Source organism: Chelmon rostratus, chromosome 17 (assembly GCF_017976325.1).
Source record: "Chelmon rostratus isolate fCheRos1 chromosome 17, fCheRos1.pri, whole genome shotgun sequence".
Lineage (NCBI taxonomy): Eukaryota > Metazoa > Chordata > Actinopteri > Chaetodontiformes > Chaetodontidae > Chelmon > Chelmon rostratus.
Genome location: NC_055674.1, coordinates 20,812,886 through 20,829,400, shown reverse-complemented (window position 1 = coordinate 20,829,400; position 16,515 = coordinate 20,812,886). Strand labels below are relative to the sequence as shown.

The following is a 16,515-nucleotide window of genomic DNA, read 5'->3' as shown; positions in this document are numbered from 1 at the left end:
AATAAAATCATTTCATTTTAAACTGTATTTAGATAAAGTCTTAACGACAGCAGTCTATTGACAGTGACAGAGCCACAGACGTTGAACAACTACTTCACAAGCTTTCCAGCTAATGTCTCTTTCTCGTCCAGCGGTGTGGACATGTGTCTTGTGTTGCACCTAAAAGAGCAACCCAACAAACATGATTCTCTGCCATACTACATAGCGTGGGCTGGGCAGCAGGGCCAGCACAATGGAAATGTGAAATGATGCTGCTATGGCCGAGGACAGAATAAATAGGAAGGGGGTTATGTGGAGAGGCCTCAAGTTCTCCACTCCAAAAGAGCTCTATTCAATTTCTGAGAAGGTTGATATGCTGGAATAATTTGTGTTGTGTTGCTAACTCCATTAAAAGCTTTTTGTTCAATCAGAGTGCTTCAGCAGTCTGCACTTCAGGTCTGCACATGGTACAACATCACTATTCAAACAGCTGCACAAAACCAACTGGTCAAATACCAGAGTGTTCAGCCTTTATTCAGAAACACTAGGTATTTTCTGTGCCGGGAAAACACTTTGTCAAACTTTGGTAGAATAAATGTATGCACTTTTCATTGGGAGCAGACAGGTATGGAGGTATGTTATGTAAAGAGCTCACCAAAGCACAATGTGCTGTTTCTCTGAAGAAGCAGCACCCAAAAAGAATACTCAATTGTGATCCGCAAACGCACTGCAGCGCAGCATTTCTATGTGTGAAAACAGTCGTGCGAGGGTGAAAAACACCCGAGGCCATCTCAGGTTTGGACTGAAGTAACGGGCCAAACGTTAGCTGCGATGAGTCAGATAGCTAACACACAGCAACATCTGTAACGGAGCACACACGATGAGACAGAAAACAGCGGGAGGTCGGCTGATGATGCATTCGTGTGATTCATCCCTCTGTGGGATGATGCTGCGTAACCAAAATGTCCTGAATTTAAGACTGACCTGGGATCTGAGACGTTGGAGCAGTGCTTCCCGAACTGTTTTTGTCTCACCTGCCCCCACATCCCTATCTGATGAGCTCGCTCGTCAGTCCCACCCATCACGTTATAATGTGCTCACGTCAAAGAGGATGTTCAGTTGTCACTACAGAAGGTGGATATCGTGACAGTATTTTTTTCATGCAACTGAATTGTCATGGTTGCTTTTCTTTGAGACTGGACCTTTCAACCACTTATCTTTTACTTTTGGTATCCCAACTGTTTATCTATCTAGTTATTTAAAAAATGTATTCATGCTTCAATGTGTTACAACTGACTCAGGTTTGGTGGGAGGTGTGCACTGTGTGTGCCTATCATAGCTGGTAGCTTACTAGATATTAAATTCACTAAATAAGATCAGCATCACACCAATGTGTAATCCCATCTAGATGCTTGTTTTTCTCCTTAACAAAACTATTTGGAAATATTTTTTTGACAAATCATAATTTCTATTTCTAATTTGTTGAGTTACTCCACAATCAGCATCTCATATAAGTGGATGTGCTGAGCTGCTGAGATGTTGTGTTCACACACAAACCTGTGTGTACCCCGCCCTTTCCTCTTCGTCGCCCTCCCTCAGCTGGATGATGTCTTCTTCCTCTTCCTCTTCATCCAGCTCGCTCTCGGTACTCTCCCCTTTCACGTGCACCGCCCCATGCTCCTCCTCGCCCTTCACGTGCACACCAAGTCCCTCAAACGGGGGTGTGCTGTCGTCCGACCCCTCCTTCTGAAGCCTGATTGGTCAGAATAACATGGCAGGTATAAAAACATTCAGGTGATTACAATAACATAAATATATATAGATTCATTCATAGCGACTGATTGGTTGTCAGAAATGCCACACCTGTGAAGGCTTGCTCCTCCGTCATCCTCCTGCATGTCATTGGTCTCTGTTAGCTCCTCTTCTGTCTCCTCTGGGTGGGTGGGCGGCGGCCTAGGAAGCTCTGCCCCCTTTGATAGCATCTACACACACGAGGTAATGTTAGTGTGTAAACGTGCATATGTGAAATTTTGTGTGTGTGTGTGAACGCTTGTACCTTGTAGTGTTTCTCCAGGAAGTGCTGGTGTTGCTGTTGGACCACCAGCTGCTGCAGGGCCTGAGGGGACTGGGGCAAAGGTGCACTCTGCGTCCGAGCCAATGGCCGATGGCGAGGCAGCTTGTTGACCGCCCGCATTCCACCGGACACGCCTCTCTCTGCTGTAACCAGCGGCGACTGGCTGTACATGGGGACTGAGTGGGTGGAGGATTGTAACAGGAAGACAGTGAGTTGGATACTATGGGTGGACACTACCATGGATGTTAGTATTGACTACTTGTGCAAGGGTGTGTGTGTGTGTACCAGCTAGCATTGCGGTCTGTTGCCTGGCCTGCTCCAGTAGTAGTACATGTTGCAATAATGAGGAATGGGCAGAATGAGAGCTGGGGGGCGGTGTCTCCACATCATGACCCACCCCTGCAAGGAAACATTATCAAATCATTACTAATTCAGAATAGTCCAATACATTTCAAAACTCGCACCTGTATTCCCATATATATTTCTATACATACAGCACATATGTGTGTGTGTGTGTGTACATATGCACAATTAAACCATAATGAGCTATGGTAAAGCTTACCTGCAGGTAGGGAGGATGTGGAGAGGAACTTCCCTGTTAGAGCTCCGCCCCCTCGCAGTGACTGGATGGCTTGACGCTCAGCCTCTTGTTGGGTAGACAGCTTCTGCGAAGGCTGTAGAGGGGGCATTACCACGGTTACCACACAGGCAAGTCTAGGTAATCACCACACAATCACTAGTGTTGCCATTTCTGTATTGTATTGTATTATACACACACACACACACACACGCACACGCACACACGCACACACACACACACACACACACACAGGGACATGCATAGTATGTATTGTGTCTGCCTATATGGTTATGTGTGTGTGTTGTGTTGACCCACTGTGATGTGTGTGTTGGCAGGGAGGCCCAAGGAGATATTAGGCAAGGAGGGCGAGGTGTAGAGATTCAGAGGACTCAGCGTCCCATCAGCCCCCAGCGTCTGATGGAGAGACCTCAGCTGCAGATAAGCAAACACACAGGGAGATTGGTTAGTTCAGGTGTCTTGCTCTGTGGAACGTTAGCAGTAGTTGAGAGGGTGGTCTGTATGTTCATCCAAGTTGCTATGGTAACCATTGTTTTTAACACTTACTGTAAACACTGACTAACAGCATCTCTCTCACATCAAGTCATTTCACCCTCTGAATCATCTTAGCAGAGCTGCATTCTTTGGACTTGGCTGCTAATGTGGATTTTTAATAACTATCTAATATCCCAATCAAACACATCTGCCAATAAGCAAAATTGTCCAGCTGTCCCCCCCCCCACTTCCTGTTTACACTCCACTTCAGTCCTCATATAAAAGCAAAGCTGCACATATTGGGATAAATGACGATGCTTGTGAAGCAGCATTTACAAGCCTCATTATCCCTTGTTAATATCGGCAGACTACTTCCCAGGAATTATGTTTCTGTGCAGTAACACAAAAACAGTCACTCCTTCTCCACGGAAACTTCCACAACTTCTTCACATTTGTTAAACAGCACTCAATTCAATAGGAGTCCTGCTAGGTTTGAAGTGCACTACTTGTTCAGTGGACATAATTCCACAGATTTCTTAAGGAAGTGTTTGACACAGTTGGGCCCAGTATTCCATCCATGACAAACACCTTGATAATTCTCCATCCTTTCCTGCCCATGTTGCTTGTGGTGACCCTAAGGTTCCACGTTAGACCCCATTTACTTTGCATTATATTTGTTTCTGCTGGGATCTGTTTTTACACAACACAATACAGAAAGCACAACTGTATAGCAAATGTGCAGCAAGTTGCACAGACAATGAAGAAAACAAAGAAAATGAATAGCAAAGTCCTCAGATTCCCTGATTAACTAGTCCTCCATATTACCATTACATGTTCCCAGTCATAGTCGAAGGCGACAAGTGATTTCTGTTGCTGATGGGTCTTGCCCATCTATCGCCACTATCAATTTCCATCCTAAGACCTGGCCTTTCCTCCTTTATTGTAATAAAACTATAAAGTTGCTTTCATTTTGTCTGTTACAGCTATTTACATTACCTATTTATTTCTGTGATCTATTAATGTATTTAACATTTCTGTACAGCACTTGTTTTGCACATGTACAATAAACTGACTTGGCATTTGTTGACCCACAGTGAACTGCAGGTGGCAGGCTCGAGCTGTGTGTCTGGCATGAAGAAATAAACAGTGAAAATGACTCAAACCCGTGTTCTGCATGTGGTAGAGAGAACAACAGAATAACTTTAAATCTTTAAATAAAGCATTGTGTGTGTGTGTGTGTGTGTGTGTGTGTGCACCTCAGTCTGTATGTTGGGGACTGATCCTGTGTTGCCATTGGCGATAGCTGAATTGGAACTGTTGGGACTGCTGGGACCTGAACCGGGAGCACTATTACAGAGGGAGGAGACTGGTCGAGAGACACAGACACACAAAGAAAAAAGGGAGAGAGAGAGAAATTAATCTTCAGCTTCATTCATAACATGTGCAATGTATTATTAAAATATTTTATTTATACTGAGTTTACACACTAAACACACAACTACTGTGTATGTATAGTAGTAGTGTGTGTGTGCATGTGTGTGTGTGTTCACCTGATATCTCTATGGCTCTCTTCTTAAAGGTGCTGATAACCGTTCCATCCTTCCTGCGAAGGAGTGGAGAGCTCCGCCTCTCTGCCACCTTCTGCTTCAACCGTGAACGCACCTTCAGGTTCGGCTCTGAGACTGGACGAGAGACCCAGAGAGACAGGGAGAGAGAGAGAGAGAGAGAGAGGGAATGAAACCTGCTCAGCTCGGAGCCAAAACAATCAATGCACCGATCAATGACGCTTCTTTGTTATCTTACAGTCTGTTTGGAATACAGCCAAAACAACAATATACGTTTTATGTCAATGTAGTTGCTTTTGTATATTGTTGATTTTGCCTTTTTGAGTTTTAAATCTTGCGTTCTTGTAATGTTTATGTCTCATTGTCATTTTTGTATCTCTTGGTTTCTCAGCGTTTTCTTTGGCAGAGTATCTCATGGGGGTATTTTAAGATGCCTGGTGGTTTGCCAACCAGAGACTATCAGGGCAGATACAGGAGCGCAGGCTGTCTGGTAATCCTACATCACATTTTGGTTGGCTAGTTTGCTCGTCGGATGAGCGGCTACAGCAGGTGTATTTCAAGGTAGCTTCGGTCTAAAGGTCAAGGTTAAGGGCAGGGAGCAGGAGGAGGCAAAAGCATCCAGGTTTTATTGGTTTAAGCTGCCTGAACAGTGTCCAACAGTCCTGAATCTACTTGGATGTTTTGTTATTGTTGACCATTTGACTACGAGGCCTCAGGGCAGCCAGTGACAGATCTGACTGAGTAAGACTTGCATGAAGGGAGTTTGCACAAGCGGTCTAAATGTCAATATTCTAAATGTATGCTATTAATCCATTCACTCCATCTATTGGCTGCGGGGCACATTTGGAGGATTTATTTCTCAGCACGTAATTACTAAGACCGCAGAACCACAGATGTAAATGAACCTAACCACAGTTAATCTGATTTGTGTAAGTGCCGCTAAAGAAGACCTGATGGTGGGCTGTTTTGACATGTGTCGGGTCTGTCTGGAAAGCAGTGGGGCACAAAAGAAAATAAGTTCTGCTGCTGAACTGGTATTGGTTTAAAAGCTGCATAGCTGCATGGCTCCAGCTATATCATGTCAATAGCATGTACAGCTAACTAACTCACTAGCTACAGTAGGAACCAGACTTTACTCCCAACATCAAGACTTATCATGATGTTATCGTTATATTAGTTTGTGGGGTTTGATGCTAGAGTTAAGGCTGATGGCAGCTCTGTCCTGCTACTGGATTTGGGAAAGTTATGTTGCCCGATAACATTGGTAAGCCATCGCAATTTCAAAAGCCATGAATAAAAAACAAATAAGCATGTCTGCTAAGTGGTCAAATGTTTTTTTTTTTTTGTTCTTGAGCTTACCTTTTTCCTTATCATACTGCACTAAGATACTACAACTAGCTCGACACTGCAATGTATGAACAATGCTGTTTCTTCACAGTATTTCCTGTTGTCTCCTAAGTGGATCATCAGCCGGAACAAATGCAAACTATTGTTTTAACACGCGCCAGCTGGAAACATTTAAAAGTCAGCCTGCGATGACATTTCAAGCCAACTCATGGTGCGAACGTTATCTTAAAATGCTAGCTTGCTACAGCTGAAAAAAGTCTGCAAGTGACAGCTGTCATTTCTGCTGGCAGTCAGTGGCTACAAATAGGAAGCCTGGATTTAAATTTAATTAAAATACATTTTAATCTAACTTTCCACTTCAAAGGCAAATCTGCCACAGTTATCATTGTAAACTACGTATGTGCCATGTGAGAACGGATACATAATAATAATAATAATAATAGTAACCTAGTGAACAGTTAGTTCAGGTTCCTGTAGGGACAGAACCTCTGTCCTCACATGGACATGTTCATATGGTATCAGTTATATCTGAAAAAGTGTGTGTGTGTGTGTGTGTGATCTCTAGGTTTAGACTACCTATTTCCTGGTGAGTCAGACTCAGACTGACTCGCACGCACACACACACACAGACACACATACATATATATATATTTTTATATATGTATATATGAACACTCCACCTCCGCACAGGCCTTCGTCAATCTACTTTTTACATGGCAAGTGACAAACCTCACACTCACACTCACACACACACATACCTTCCCTCTGCCTGTCTCTCCTTCCTACCTGTCTTCCGTAGTGGGAAGTCGTCTTTGCCCTCATAGTTCCCCAGCAGCGGGGGCAGTTTGTAGGAGGGAGGAGTTCCCGGGGTGTTACTCTGCGGAGGAGAGCCCTGCTCCAGGGAGCTCTGCTGGGCTCCCCTGTGTGCACACGCACACGCACACACACACACACAGACAGACACACACACAGACACACACACAGACACACACACAGACACACACACAGACACACACACACACACAGGGGGAAAGCGAATTAGACGGCTCGTAAAACAGTATCACATGTCACAATATTACATGGTAAAGTGTTTTAGTACAGTCATGTGCTGTCAGCCTGCTTAGTGTACTTGTACTTCATTTAGTCATTTCCTACATTTCCTAGAATGTCTTTCCTGAGACTAGAAATATTTTCTCTGTAGCTCTTGATTGATTGATTGATTGATTGATCATTGCTGAACAGTGGTGCAAAATGAATTAGGGAAAAAGCTTTGCAAAGACTGACCCCAAAATGGGTGTCTGATGTGTAAACGTGTGTCACAGCCTATTTCAGATAAGACAGGACTTATTCAAAGGCCATAAAATCAAAAAGACACCAACAATATCTGTCCATACTGGCAATGTCTTATCAATTCAAGAACTCACTGGATCAATTTATTTGTTCCAATTTGTATGTACATGTATTTACTGTCTACTTACATTCTATCATGTAAATGGAATATTGATAAATATCAGTATGAAGTCAAAATCTCTATTGATTTTAGCATCACAGTTTTTCACCTATACTTTTGATAACTAGTTACGTAGGTTAAGTTATATACAGTAAGGCCACAGATAAAAAATGTGCTGCTGTCTGCATTTCCACTTTAACCATGACTGAAACTCCTCATCATAATGTCTGCTGCGCTGCTGAAAGTCCTGCTCTGAGGTCGGAGTGTTGTCAGTCTAGTGGTAACTGTCACTGTTGAGCACGTTAAGCACATGTCATGTCAGGCCACGCACTTCTTTAAGCAGAAAATCAAACCGCAAAAATGGCAACAGCGAAAAAATCTCAGTGTGAAGCGTTTTTGGTCCAACTTTTAGGACTAGGACTAAAAGTATTTTAGAAACTTTCTTAATGCAGGAAATGACTCATGTCTGTGACGATATTTAGGAGCTCGAGAGGTGTTTTACCTGCTGGGAGTTGCCAGAAGATGGAGTTTGAGATATTCTGTGAGAGAGGAGACGTTTTGGGAAATGCCTGATGACATTAAGCTTATCGAAACCTAATTTAACAAACAGAATCATTTTTCAAACTGACTTTGTGAGGGATGCAGAGGAGAGCACATGTCTCCTCAGAGGGCGATGTCCTGCGCCTCACAACACACACGATGAGTTCTTAATGATAACAAACTATGTCACCTGCATAATGAAGGATGTCTCAATTACAGCAGGTGTATTTTAATACATCTAGCTAATAGCAGGGTTATAATATTTGAGGTGTCATCATGCTTTTACAGTGCATTTCCCTGGGTGGCATTACAGAAACGAAAATTTTTGCCTGCACGTAAGGCAGCGTAGGACACTTCATAAGTCATCATCGGTAGTCTCAAGTGTTTTTAGTCCTAAGTTAACTTTCAGAGTGATTCCTCGGAGTGGTTCTGAGATGCTTTTTACCAGGACGCTACTCACAATGAGAGGGATCACAGCCTCTGATCTGTGAAACATTCTCCCGTGTATGTAAGCTGCAGCACAGAGGCTGCAGCTTACATTTACATTAAAAACAATATATATTTACACTGTAGGTCAGTTTGAGACACTATGTGATGTCACAGCGATGTGACAGATGTGTCCAGGGACAGACTGAGCCCTCTGCGAGCCTCACCAGCACTTTGGGGAGAAGGAATGGTTCAGTCCACCGATGCCAGGCTCTTTTTTACTGAGAAGGAACTCCTGTAGCTTCAGCTTTACCTCCGTACTGGCAATGGCACCTTCCAAAAGACATTGCAGAGAGAGGACGGCAATCAGGACAATTCACTGTCTTTATAGCAGCAGCTTGTAGACACGTGCATAGCCTGGTGGTAAAAGCGGTAGCAGCAGTGTAACCTACTCTCTTTGCCCTTCTCCTTGTTCCTCAGCAGCAGCAGCTGTTGCTCCAGTCGATGTTTCTCCTGCTCTTCGTGTCTTTGTTGCTCTAGCTTCCTCTTCTGCTCCAGCTCCTGCTGCCGCTTTGCTGCCAGCAGCTCCTGTTGTTGCTTAGACAGAAACATCTCACTGAGTGACAAATAACCCGTCTGGCTAGCTGAGCCACTGACAGGCTGGCAAACCGACAAATGAGAGATGAAAGTTTGTGTCTCGTGGATGAGCTAGTTTATAGGTTCAGAGACTAACTACCTTACTAACTACCTTCAGGTGCTCCTGCAGCTGGACTTCATGTTGTCTGGTGAGCACCTCGTGTTTTTTCTGGAACTCTGCAAACAGCAGTTGTTTCTGGAGTTCTTGTTGCTGTTTGAGGAGCACAAGCTCCTGCTGGAGCTGCTGCTCTCTCAGGGTTGTGTCGACCGCTGCCGCGCCCCCAGAAAGAGACCCCACCCTGGGCTCTGTCCGCAGGTCCACTGGGCCCCCTCCTCCTCCTGGGCCTTCTCCCGGACCCCCACCTGGAAGAGCAGCAATGGACAAGAGGTCAACTGTCTGTTTTTCTGCTTGTTTTAACTTTCAAAACTGGCCCTTTTCTAATTCAAGTGATTTTTGTTTTTAATCATGTTCTCGTTGTTTTTTCTTTGCATCACATTTTCATGTTCTATTTCCTATACAATTGGCTTCTGGAAACTTCTGGAAACATGAAGGACTCAGATGATCTCCTACATTGGGAGTCATGAACAATATTTTTCCAAGGGACAAACCTTTTCCAAGCAACTTTCAGATAAAAAAAATGACATTTCTTTAGGCCAAAAAAAGTTTGAGACTCAATACAGCATCTGGCCAACAAAAATTAACCCAAGCAAGCCCTCTTTTGTCTAACAGACAAGCTTAGTGATTCTCTGGCAACACCAGGGTTACTTCCAGTAGTCCAGCCAGTTCCCTGCTGTCAGCTCCAGGGAACGGCCGGCCCGGGAGCTGAGTGGTTTGATGGTGGGTACACCACTAGAGAACACTGAGTTGGAGAATAAGGAGGTTGGCGAGCTTATCAACCATCACTCTGAGGATGGATTGGGCCTCTTCCACTGGATGATGTGCACATTTTCTGAATTCATTAATATTCTGCAGGCCAGATGGGATGCTCTGGTGGGCCAGAGCCAGCCCATGGTCCAGCAGTTGACAGTCATTGCCCTGCACTCTAAGAACAGAGTGCCTAACTGTCATAGACTGTATCATAGAGGCAAGAAGCAATGATCATTCAAATGCTGGGACACTGGCACTTTTCAACAATCTTTTCAAGGAGGCATTCGTGTTGATGTGCACAAAGTGAGGAATAACACCAGAGCTTGACAGTGACGTCGCTTCACTATGTGAAGTTGGTCAGCTTGACAGATTGTCAGTTTCAGAAAATGACAAATGTTGGCCTAAATTTAACATCTGAAAGATGTTGAGGGAGGGTGTTTCAGACCCGGCTCAATTATCCAACAAGCACTTTTTGGTTTCAGCATACTGATGCCTTAACTGTGATAAACCCCTGGAAGCCATTCAGTTGCCCAAGAATCATTTACTCCACTACAACCTGAAGCAACCTTGGAGGCAAAGGTCTCCACTGCCCAATCCACTGAATGTATGAACGTAAACATGCCGATGGGATGGAGAATCAAATATGTATAAATGTCTCTGTTCTTGATACAGCCTGGCCATGTATCTCAATGCCATCGACACATGAAATCTGATGCTGAACTATAAATCAAAACCTTCTGTGTAGGTTTCTACAGTGCTACTCGCATTCACAGAAATTTGGTTTTAGACTTTGCCTGGTTGCTCCTATAGGACCCCAGCATCTGCTGCGCAGATTTGAGATGGATGGATGACTAATTATTTGACTTTGATTGATTTCATGCATTCACTGAGAAACACCTCAGCAGTTTTTTCTATTGTATAAATTTTTTTATAGGATTAAAATTGATGCAGTAGAACCAGAGATATCATCTTTTTTATTCCATGCGTTCTTCTTCCTTGTCAAAACCTCGTGCCTGGATTCCAACAATGCAACTCGACCGCCAACGGTTCAGTCTGAGATTTGGGTGTGCTGCTCTAGCAGCAGCTAATCTAGCCTGGAGCCTTTACCCCCAAGCAGACTACAAAGGTCTGGTAAGATCACTTGTTTCTAACTGCACGCCACCAGATTTTTTTTTTTCATTTTTAAACTTGCAGTCTTCGGAGTCAACCGATGTGATCTGTCAGACTTGACAAAAATCCTTCTGGTGACACTATTAGAGGACTCCCTACTCACCACCCTCTCCACCTCCTCCTCTCTGCTCACTTGCTGTTCCTACTGGGCTCTGCATGCCTGATGGGAGGCTGCTCTTCACCTCCACTACTGCAGGACAGAGAGAAAGAGAGAGAAAGAAAGAAAAGAATGATTGATCAGTCTGGGAAAGGTTGTCAGACTATTACATCATTCATCGCGTACCCCCCCCCCCCCCCCCCCCCCCCCCCCCCCCACACACAGAGGCAGTTCCCATTTCATTCAGATGAGCTTTGATAGTGTTGTAAGAAGTCAGGAATGCCGCATCCTGCCACCTAAAAATAGCCACAAGCCTAGCATTAGCCTAGCATTGGACTTAGAATTACCCTGGTGTTACCTTAGCATTAGCCTAGCCTTTTATTAGCGAGGCTAGACTAAAGGGCACTGCAGAATATGCTAACATGCACCATACATATTCAGACACAAATGATCAGAGAAACCAGCTGTTATTTATAGCAGTATGGTGAAAAGGATTGCCGGACGAGCCGGTGCTCTGTTGCATTACAGAAATGAGAATAATAGGAAATGTTACAAGTGTAAATGTGTCCCTCCCCTCAATCAGTGAAGAAATGCACCATCTTGTGCTGATCTGGATTTGTGGCTTCCACTTGGGCTAATCAGTATGACAGATTAATATTGATTTCCCGCCCCAGGCACCAGAGTGGCATTAGCTACCTTTCCACCATGTGAAATGAAAGATATGGGAAGTCATTGAGGCAAGAATTCATCATCATCGTTTCAAATCTGTCAGTGTGTTTGGGGAAATTCCTTAAAGCAAAGTAGATATATTTGGTAGACGGTGGCCTCAAAACACAATGTTTTGGAACATTGACTATTCTTGCGAAATATACACATTTAGATTATACTTAATCACACAGACTCTCAATCAATGTTTCCATCCTCTATCTCTATATCATACTAACAGTTGGTGTTGTCAACTCAAAGTCTCCTCATCCCTCAACACAGATTTGAAGTTGTCATCTCTTCAGTTGATGTTTAGGTCACTTGTTCCATGTAAGTCACGATTTGTTTCCTAAACCTGTTTCCACTGCACTTTGTTGAATTTTGGGACTGAAGAAAGACGTCACCTGGATGGCTGAATATGCTGCCACAATACTTGTTTATATCTTTCTGCATTAATGGTATCTTCACAGATGTGCAGGTTACCCATGCCATGGGCACTAACACACCCCATACCATCACAGATACAGAACGTTTGCACTGGTGACAATCTGGATGGTCCACTTCATCTTCATTGCAGAGGACACAACATCCATGATTTCCAAAACCAATCTGAAATGTGGACTCGTCAGACCACCACACTTTTCCACTTCGCATCAGTCCATCTCAGACGAGCTCGGGCCCAGAGAAGACTTGGTGTTTCTGGAAGCTGTTGATATGTGGTTTTCACTTCCATGGTAGAGTCTTAAATTTGAAGATGTAGCAACGAACTGCGATTGGCAACAATGTTTTTCCAAAGTGTTCAAGAGCCCATGTGCTAACGTCCTTTATACAATCCATTTAAGGTTGTTTTTGTCCCTGCCCCTTAGGAGATTTCTGCAGATTCTCTGAATCCTTGGATGATATTATTGATTGTGGGATGCCCCTTTTACACCCAATCACACTATTACCTTTTACCAACGAACCTGTTCACTTGTTCCAAACCTGTTTCTGGAGCGTTCCACAACTTTGCCATTTTTTGTTGCCCCTGTCCCAACTCGTTTGAAACATGTTACAGGCATGAAATTCAGAATTTCAGAGAAATTCAGAATGTATAATCGTACCTGTCAACATATAAGGGACGTTTCCCGGCGCCCCTGGGCCATCTCACCACCGTTGCCACCGTCCACATAACCCTTCCATTTAGACGAGGCTGCACACAGTGAATCCTAAAATCACCACTCGGCAACTACTTGCTTTAAAATATCAGCACAACATGGACTGTGTTAACTTGTTCCTCCTTCATGAAGTGACTACAATTAGTTGGTCATAATCAGATACACAGTTTTTCAGTTTGAACATTAAATATATGAACACTTTGTGATGTGCTCAATCGAATTAAGGATGAAAGCATTTGCAGATCATTGCATTTTTTTAATTTACCTTTTACAAAGTGTCACTTTTTTTGGAATCAGGGTTGTTTTTTGCATTCCCAGTGTCTCCACACTTCTTCCAAGGAAGAAGTTAAATCTGCAAGAGCCCACCAGAATGTTTGTTTGATCATTGTACTACAGCCTCTACTCTGACACGTATGGATGCTTCAAAAGGCTTGTAAAAAAAAAAACTGGGCACTGAATTATGTGAAGTTTCATGAGATAAAAGTCTGTCTATAACACAGTCCTGCTCTGTTACAGGATTTACCCTTCGGTCTCACCACTGTGTGACAGATGTCAAATGGCGGAGGGCACATTATCTCATATTTTCTGGCTCTGCCCTTCTATCACTAGATTCTGGGCCCAAATATTCAACTCGTGCTCAATGGCCTATAAAGAACCATCCAATTGGAGACTGGCCTTGCAATCTTTGGCTGCTCACAATCCACTCTGTGCTTTCCTACAGCCATGCAACAGTCTTTGACGCTGGAGACGACTGTCACCAAATGACATCCATACTTTCCAGAGATGGAAGGCTGGGATGAGTAGCTCATGGCCCCTGTTTGAGATCCAATGCATAGCACTTTGTAGAAATGTTACTGCTATCTTATTTTATTTTTGATTTATTTGAATCGTATTTCATTTTATTTTATTGCACAGCTGAGTTTATCTGTTCACTATTTTTGTTGATTCATGTCATGTCTGAAGAAAAGGCTCAATATATATATATAATTGAAAATGCATTTAGAATACAAGCAGATGGAGACACTTTCTGTGTGTGGTTATTACATTTTTTACAGTATTCGTGTACAGTATAACATACAATGCTAAGACTCGTCAGCACTCAGATCGGAAGCTCCTATCAGCTTAACTGTTCCAATCAGCTTACACTGATCACTGTGTGTGTGTGTGTGTGTGTGTGTGTGTGTGAGAGAGAGCAAGAGACAGAGTTTCTGTGACGCCATTTGGAGTATTGCTTTAGGTTGGCTTTTGGTAGAGAAGAGAGCCAACAGGTTAACATACTGCCTGAAACACAGATGGAGGAGGTAGAGACAGAGGTAGGGGGTCTCCGCGTCCCGTCATTATCAGCACCTATCAACGTGCCCTTAAGCAGGGAAGTGACCCTGACCTGCCACAAGCCTGTGGTGACTACGCTCTCCTGGCCTCAGCTGACCCCTTCTATTGGATCAGGTTACTTCCTGGAAGATGTCACACACTGCACTATCTTGGAAAGTTAGGATATTACCTGTCTGCTAGCCAAGGAGGAAATTCAATTAGGACTTACCTACTGTGTAGTCTGACCTATGACCTTTCTATACGAAGGTGTTCTGATTGGTCACCTCCCATTCTTTGGCACGCCCTCTCTTCTTTTGCGTCAAGCGGGTTCTAAGCTAATCAAACACCAACATCCACAATGAGGCCAAGCTTATTAGCCCTGTCCTGGAGGATTGTGACTAATTACAGGAGGAAGGATTTCATCATTTCTAATTTTCACTGTCTTTAGTCACAACCTGACCTCTGACCTTTGAACTCAGACCTTGACACACAGAAGGGGAAACATGAACTTTATGTATAGTGAGTAACAGGGTTACTCATTCAAATCCATTGTTATAGCTAGTTGCAAGCTCAGATTTAATTTCTGACTAAATCTTGTGGAATTAAAGACTTATTTTTCCCTGTCACACACATGCAAAGGAGCAGTCCAGTTTCAGGTCTGCTGGTTTGTGACTGTTTCGTTAGCTCAGTCAATGTGGCTGCTGCGAGGAAAAGTTGGTAAAAAGCCCAAAAACTGAGAGGTGGGGATAAACAAGGCCGTGTGTCTGTGCATATATGTGTAGCCACTCACATCTAAATTACCTAAACAAATATTCTGGCATTTCACTGTGACGCACGTGTCTCCCCTTCCACTACAACACACACACTATCCCTGTGTGCATGTGTATGTGAGAGACTGGTCTGTGAGTGTGTGTACAACAGTCCGTTTGGCACAAGAGCAGCATTCCACAGCAGCCAGCGTCTGACGTCAAACTGAAGACATTTATAGTCTGGTAAACACACACACACACTCTCACACTAACATACAGTCTGACAAAGAGGCAACATTTCAGTCCGTCATATCAGCCTCTAGCTGACTGCAGCTCACTGCAGTTAAACACAGTAATTCATGTAGCAGTCAAAAGAATGAAAGACAGGCTGTGCATCCAGTTTGTCCAGTCAGTGAATCCCGCTAGAAATGAACACAGACTGGTGATTATACCCTGGTGCTAGCAGGACTCTGTATTCATCACACTAATGCAGCACAGAAAACTTAAACCCACACAGACAAGCTTTTTCAAGCAGTTGAAATAATTTATGCAAAGATTATGAATGAAGGTTCCATGTTTTTACTGGTCAGGTCCTTAAACTGGTGGCAAAACTATACTTTATATAGCGCTGCAACGATTATTTCTGTTTTCCTAATCTGAATTACTGTCTCGACTAATCGTTTGGTCTACAAAATGTCAAAAAAAGAGTTATAAAATGTGTGTCACAATATCTTCAAAGCCATGGTGACACCGTCAAACTGCTTGTTTTGTCCAACCAACAGTACAATACCTAAAAATATTCACTAGATTATTACATAAAACAAAGAAAAGCAACAAATCCAGCCAACTCAGAGTCAGGAACTGAATGTTTGCCATTTTTGCTTAAAAAAAGTCTAAATGCTAGCATGCTAGCACCTCTGTTAGACTGTACTTTTGGTGCAGTGGGGCTTTGAGCTAATGGCTAATGCATGATAACATGCTCACTGTGTCAGTGCTAACAGGTTGATGGTAACATGTGCACATTTTAGTGCGTGCATTGCAAATTAGCATGAAATAGAAAGTACAGCAGAGGCTGATGGGAAAGTCATTAGTCTTGCAGGTATTTGGTCATAAACCAAAGTGCTGGACAAATTAAATTTTAACCTGCTGATGGCGCTAAATGAAAGGTGAGAGGATCACACAAAAGTTCCAACAATTTGTCCTGAGGGGGACATGAATGTCTGCAGCTAATTTCACGGCAATCCATCCAACAGTTGTCAAGACACTATAAACGTCAACCTCACGGTGGCGCTAGAGGGAGAGTCGGGATCTCAACAGTCATCTGGAGTCATGCTCTGGGGACCATGAGTAATCAAACAAAGTTTCATGACCA

At 43.5% G+C, this 16,515-nt stretch overlaps 1 protein-coding gene across 1 annotated transcript in view; it reads right to left on the bottom strand.

Annotated features, from left to right (window-relative positions):
- The window catches only part of LOC121621479 (histone deacetylase 5-like), a 58,872-nt gene that overhangs the window by 17,595 nt on the left and 24,762 nt on the right, over nt 1–16,515 (bottom strand). The window contains exons 3-15 of the mRNA XM_041957956.1: nt 11,231–11,317; nt 9,190–9,452; nt 8,906–9,050; nt 8,681–8,786; nt 6,824–6,957; nt 4,676–4,807; nt 4,382–4,491; nt 2,949–3,065; nt 2,616–2,727; nt 2,339–2,452; nt 2,036–2,229; nt 1,843–1,961; nt 1,537–1,732 (exon numbers count right to left, since the gene is read on the bottom strand). Of these exons, the coding sequence (XP_041813890.1) occupies nt 1,537–1,732; nt 1,843–1,961; nt 2,036–2,229; nt 2,339–2,452; nt 2,616–2,727; nt 2,949–3,065; nt 4,382–4,491; nt 4,676–4,807; nt 6,824–6,957; nt 8,681–8,786; nt 8,906–9,050; nt 9,190–9,452; nt 11,231–11,317 (1,829 nt within the window). The remainder of the gene's footprint in view (nt 1–1,536; nt 1,733–1,842; nt 1,962–2,035; nt 2,230–2,338; nt 2,453–2,615; nt 2,728–2,948; nt 3,066–4,381; nt 4,492–4,675; nt 4,808–6,823; nt 6,958–8,680; nt 8,787–8,905; nt 9,051–9,189; nt 9,453–11,230; nt 11,318–16,515) is intronic.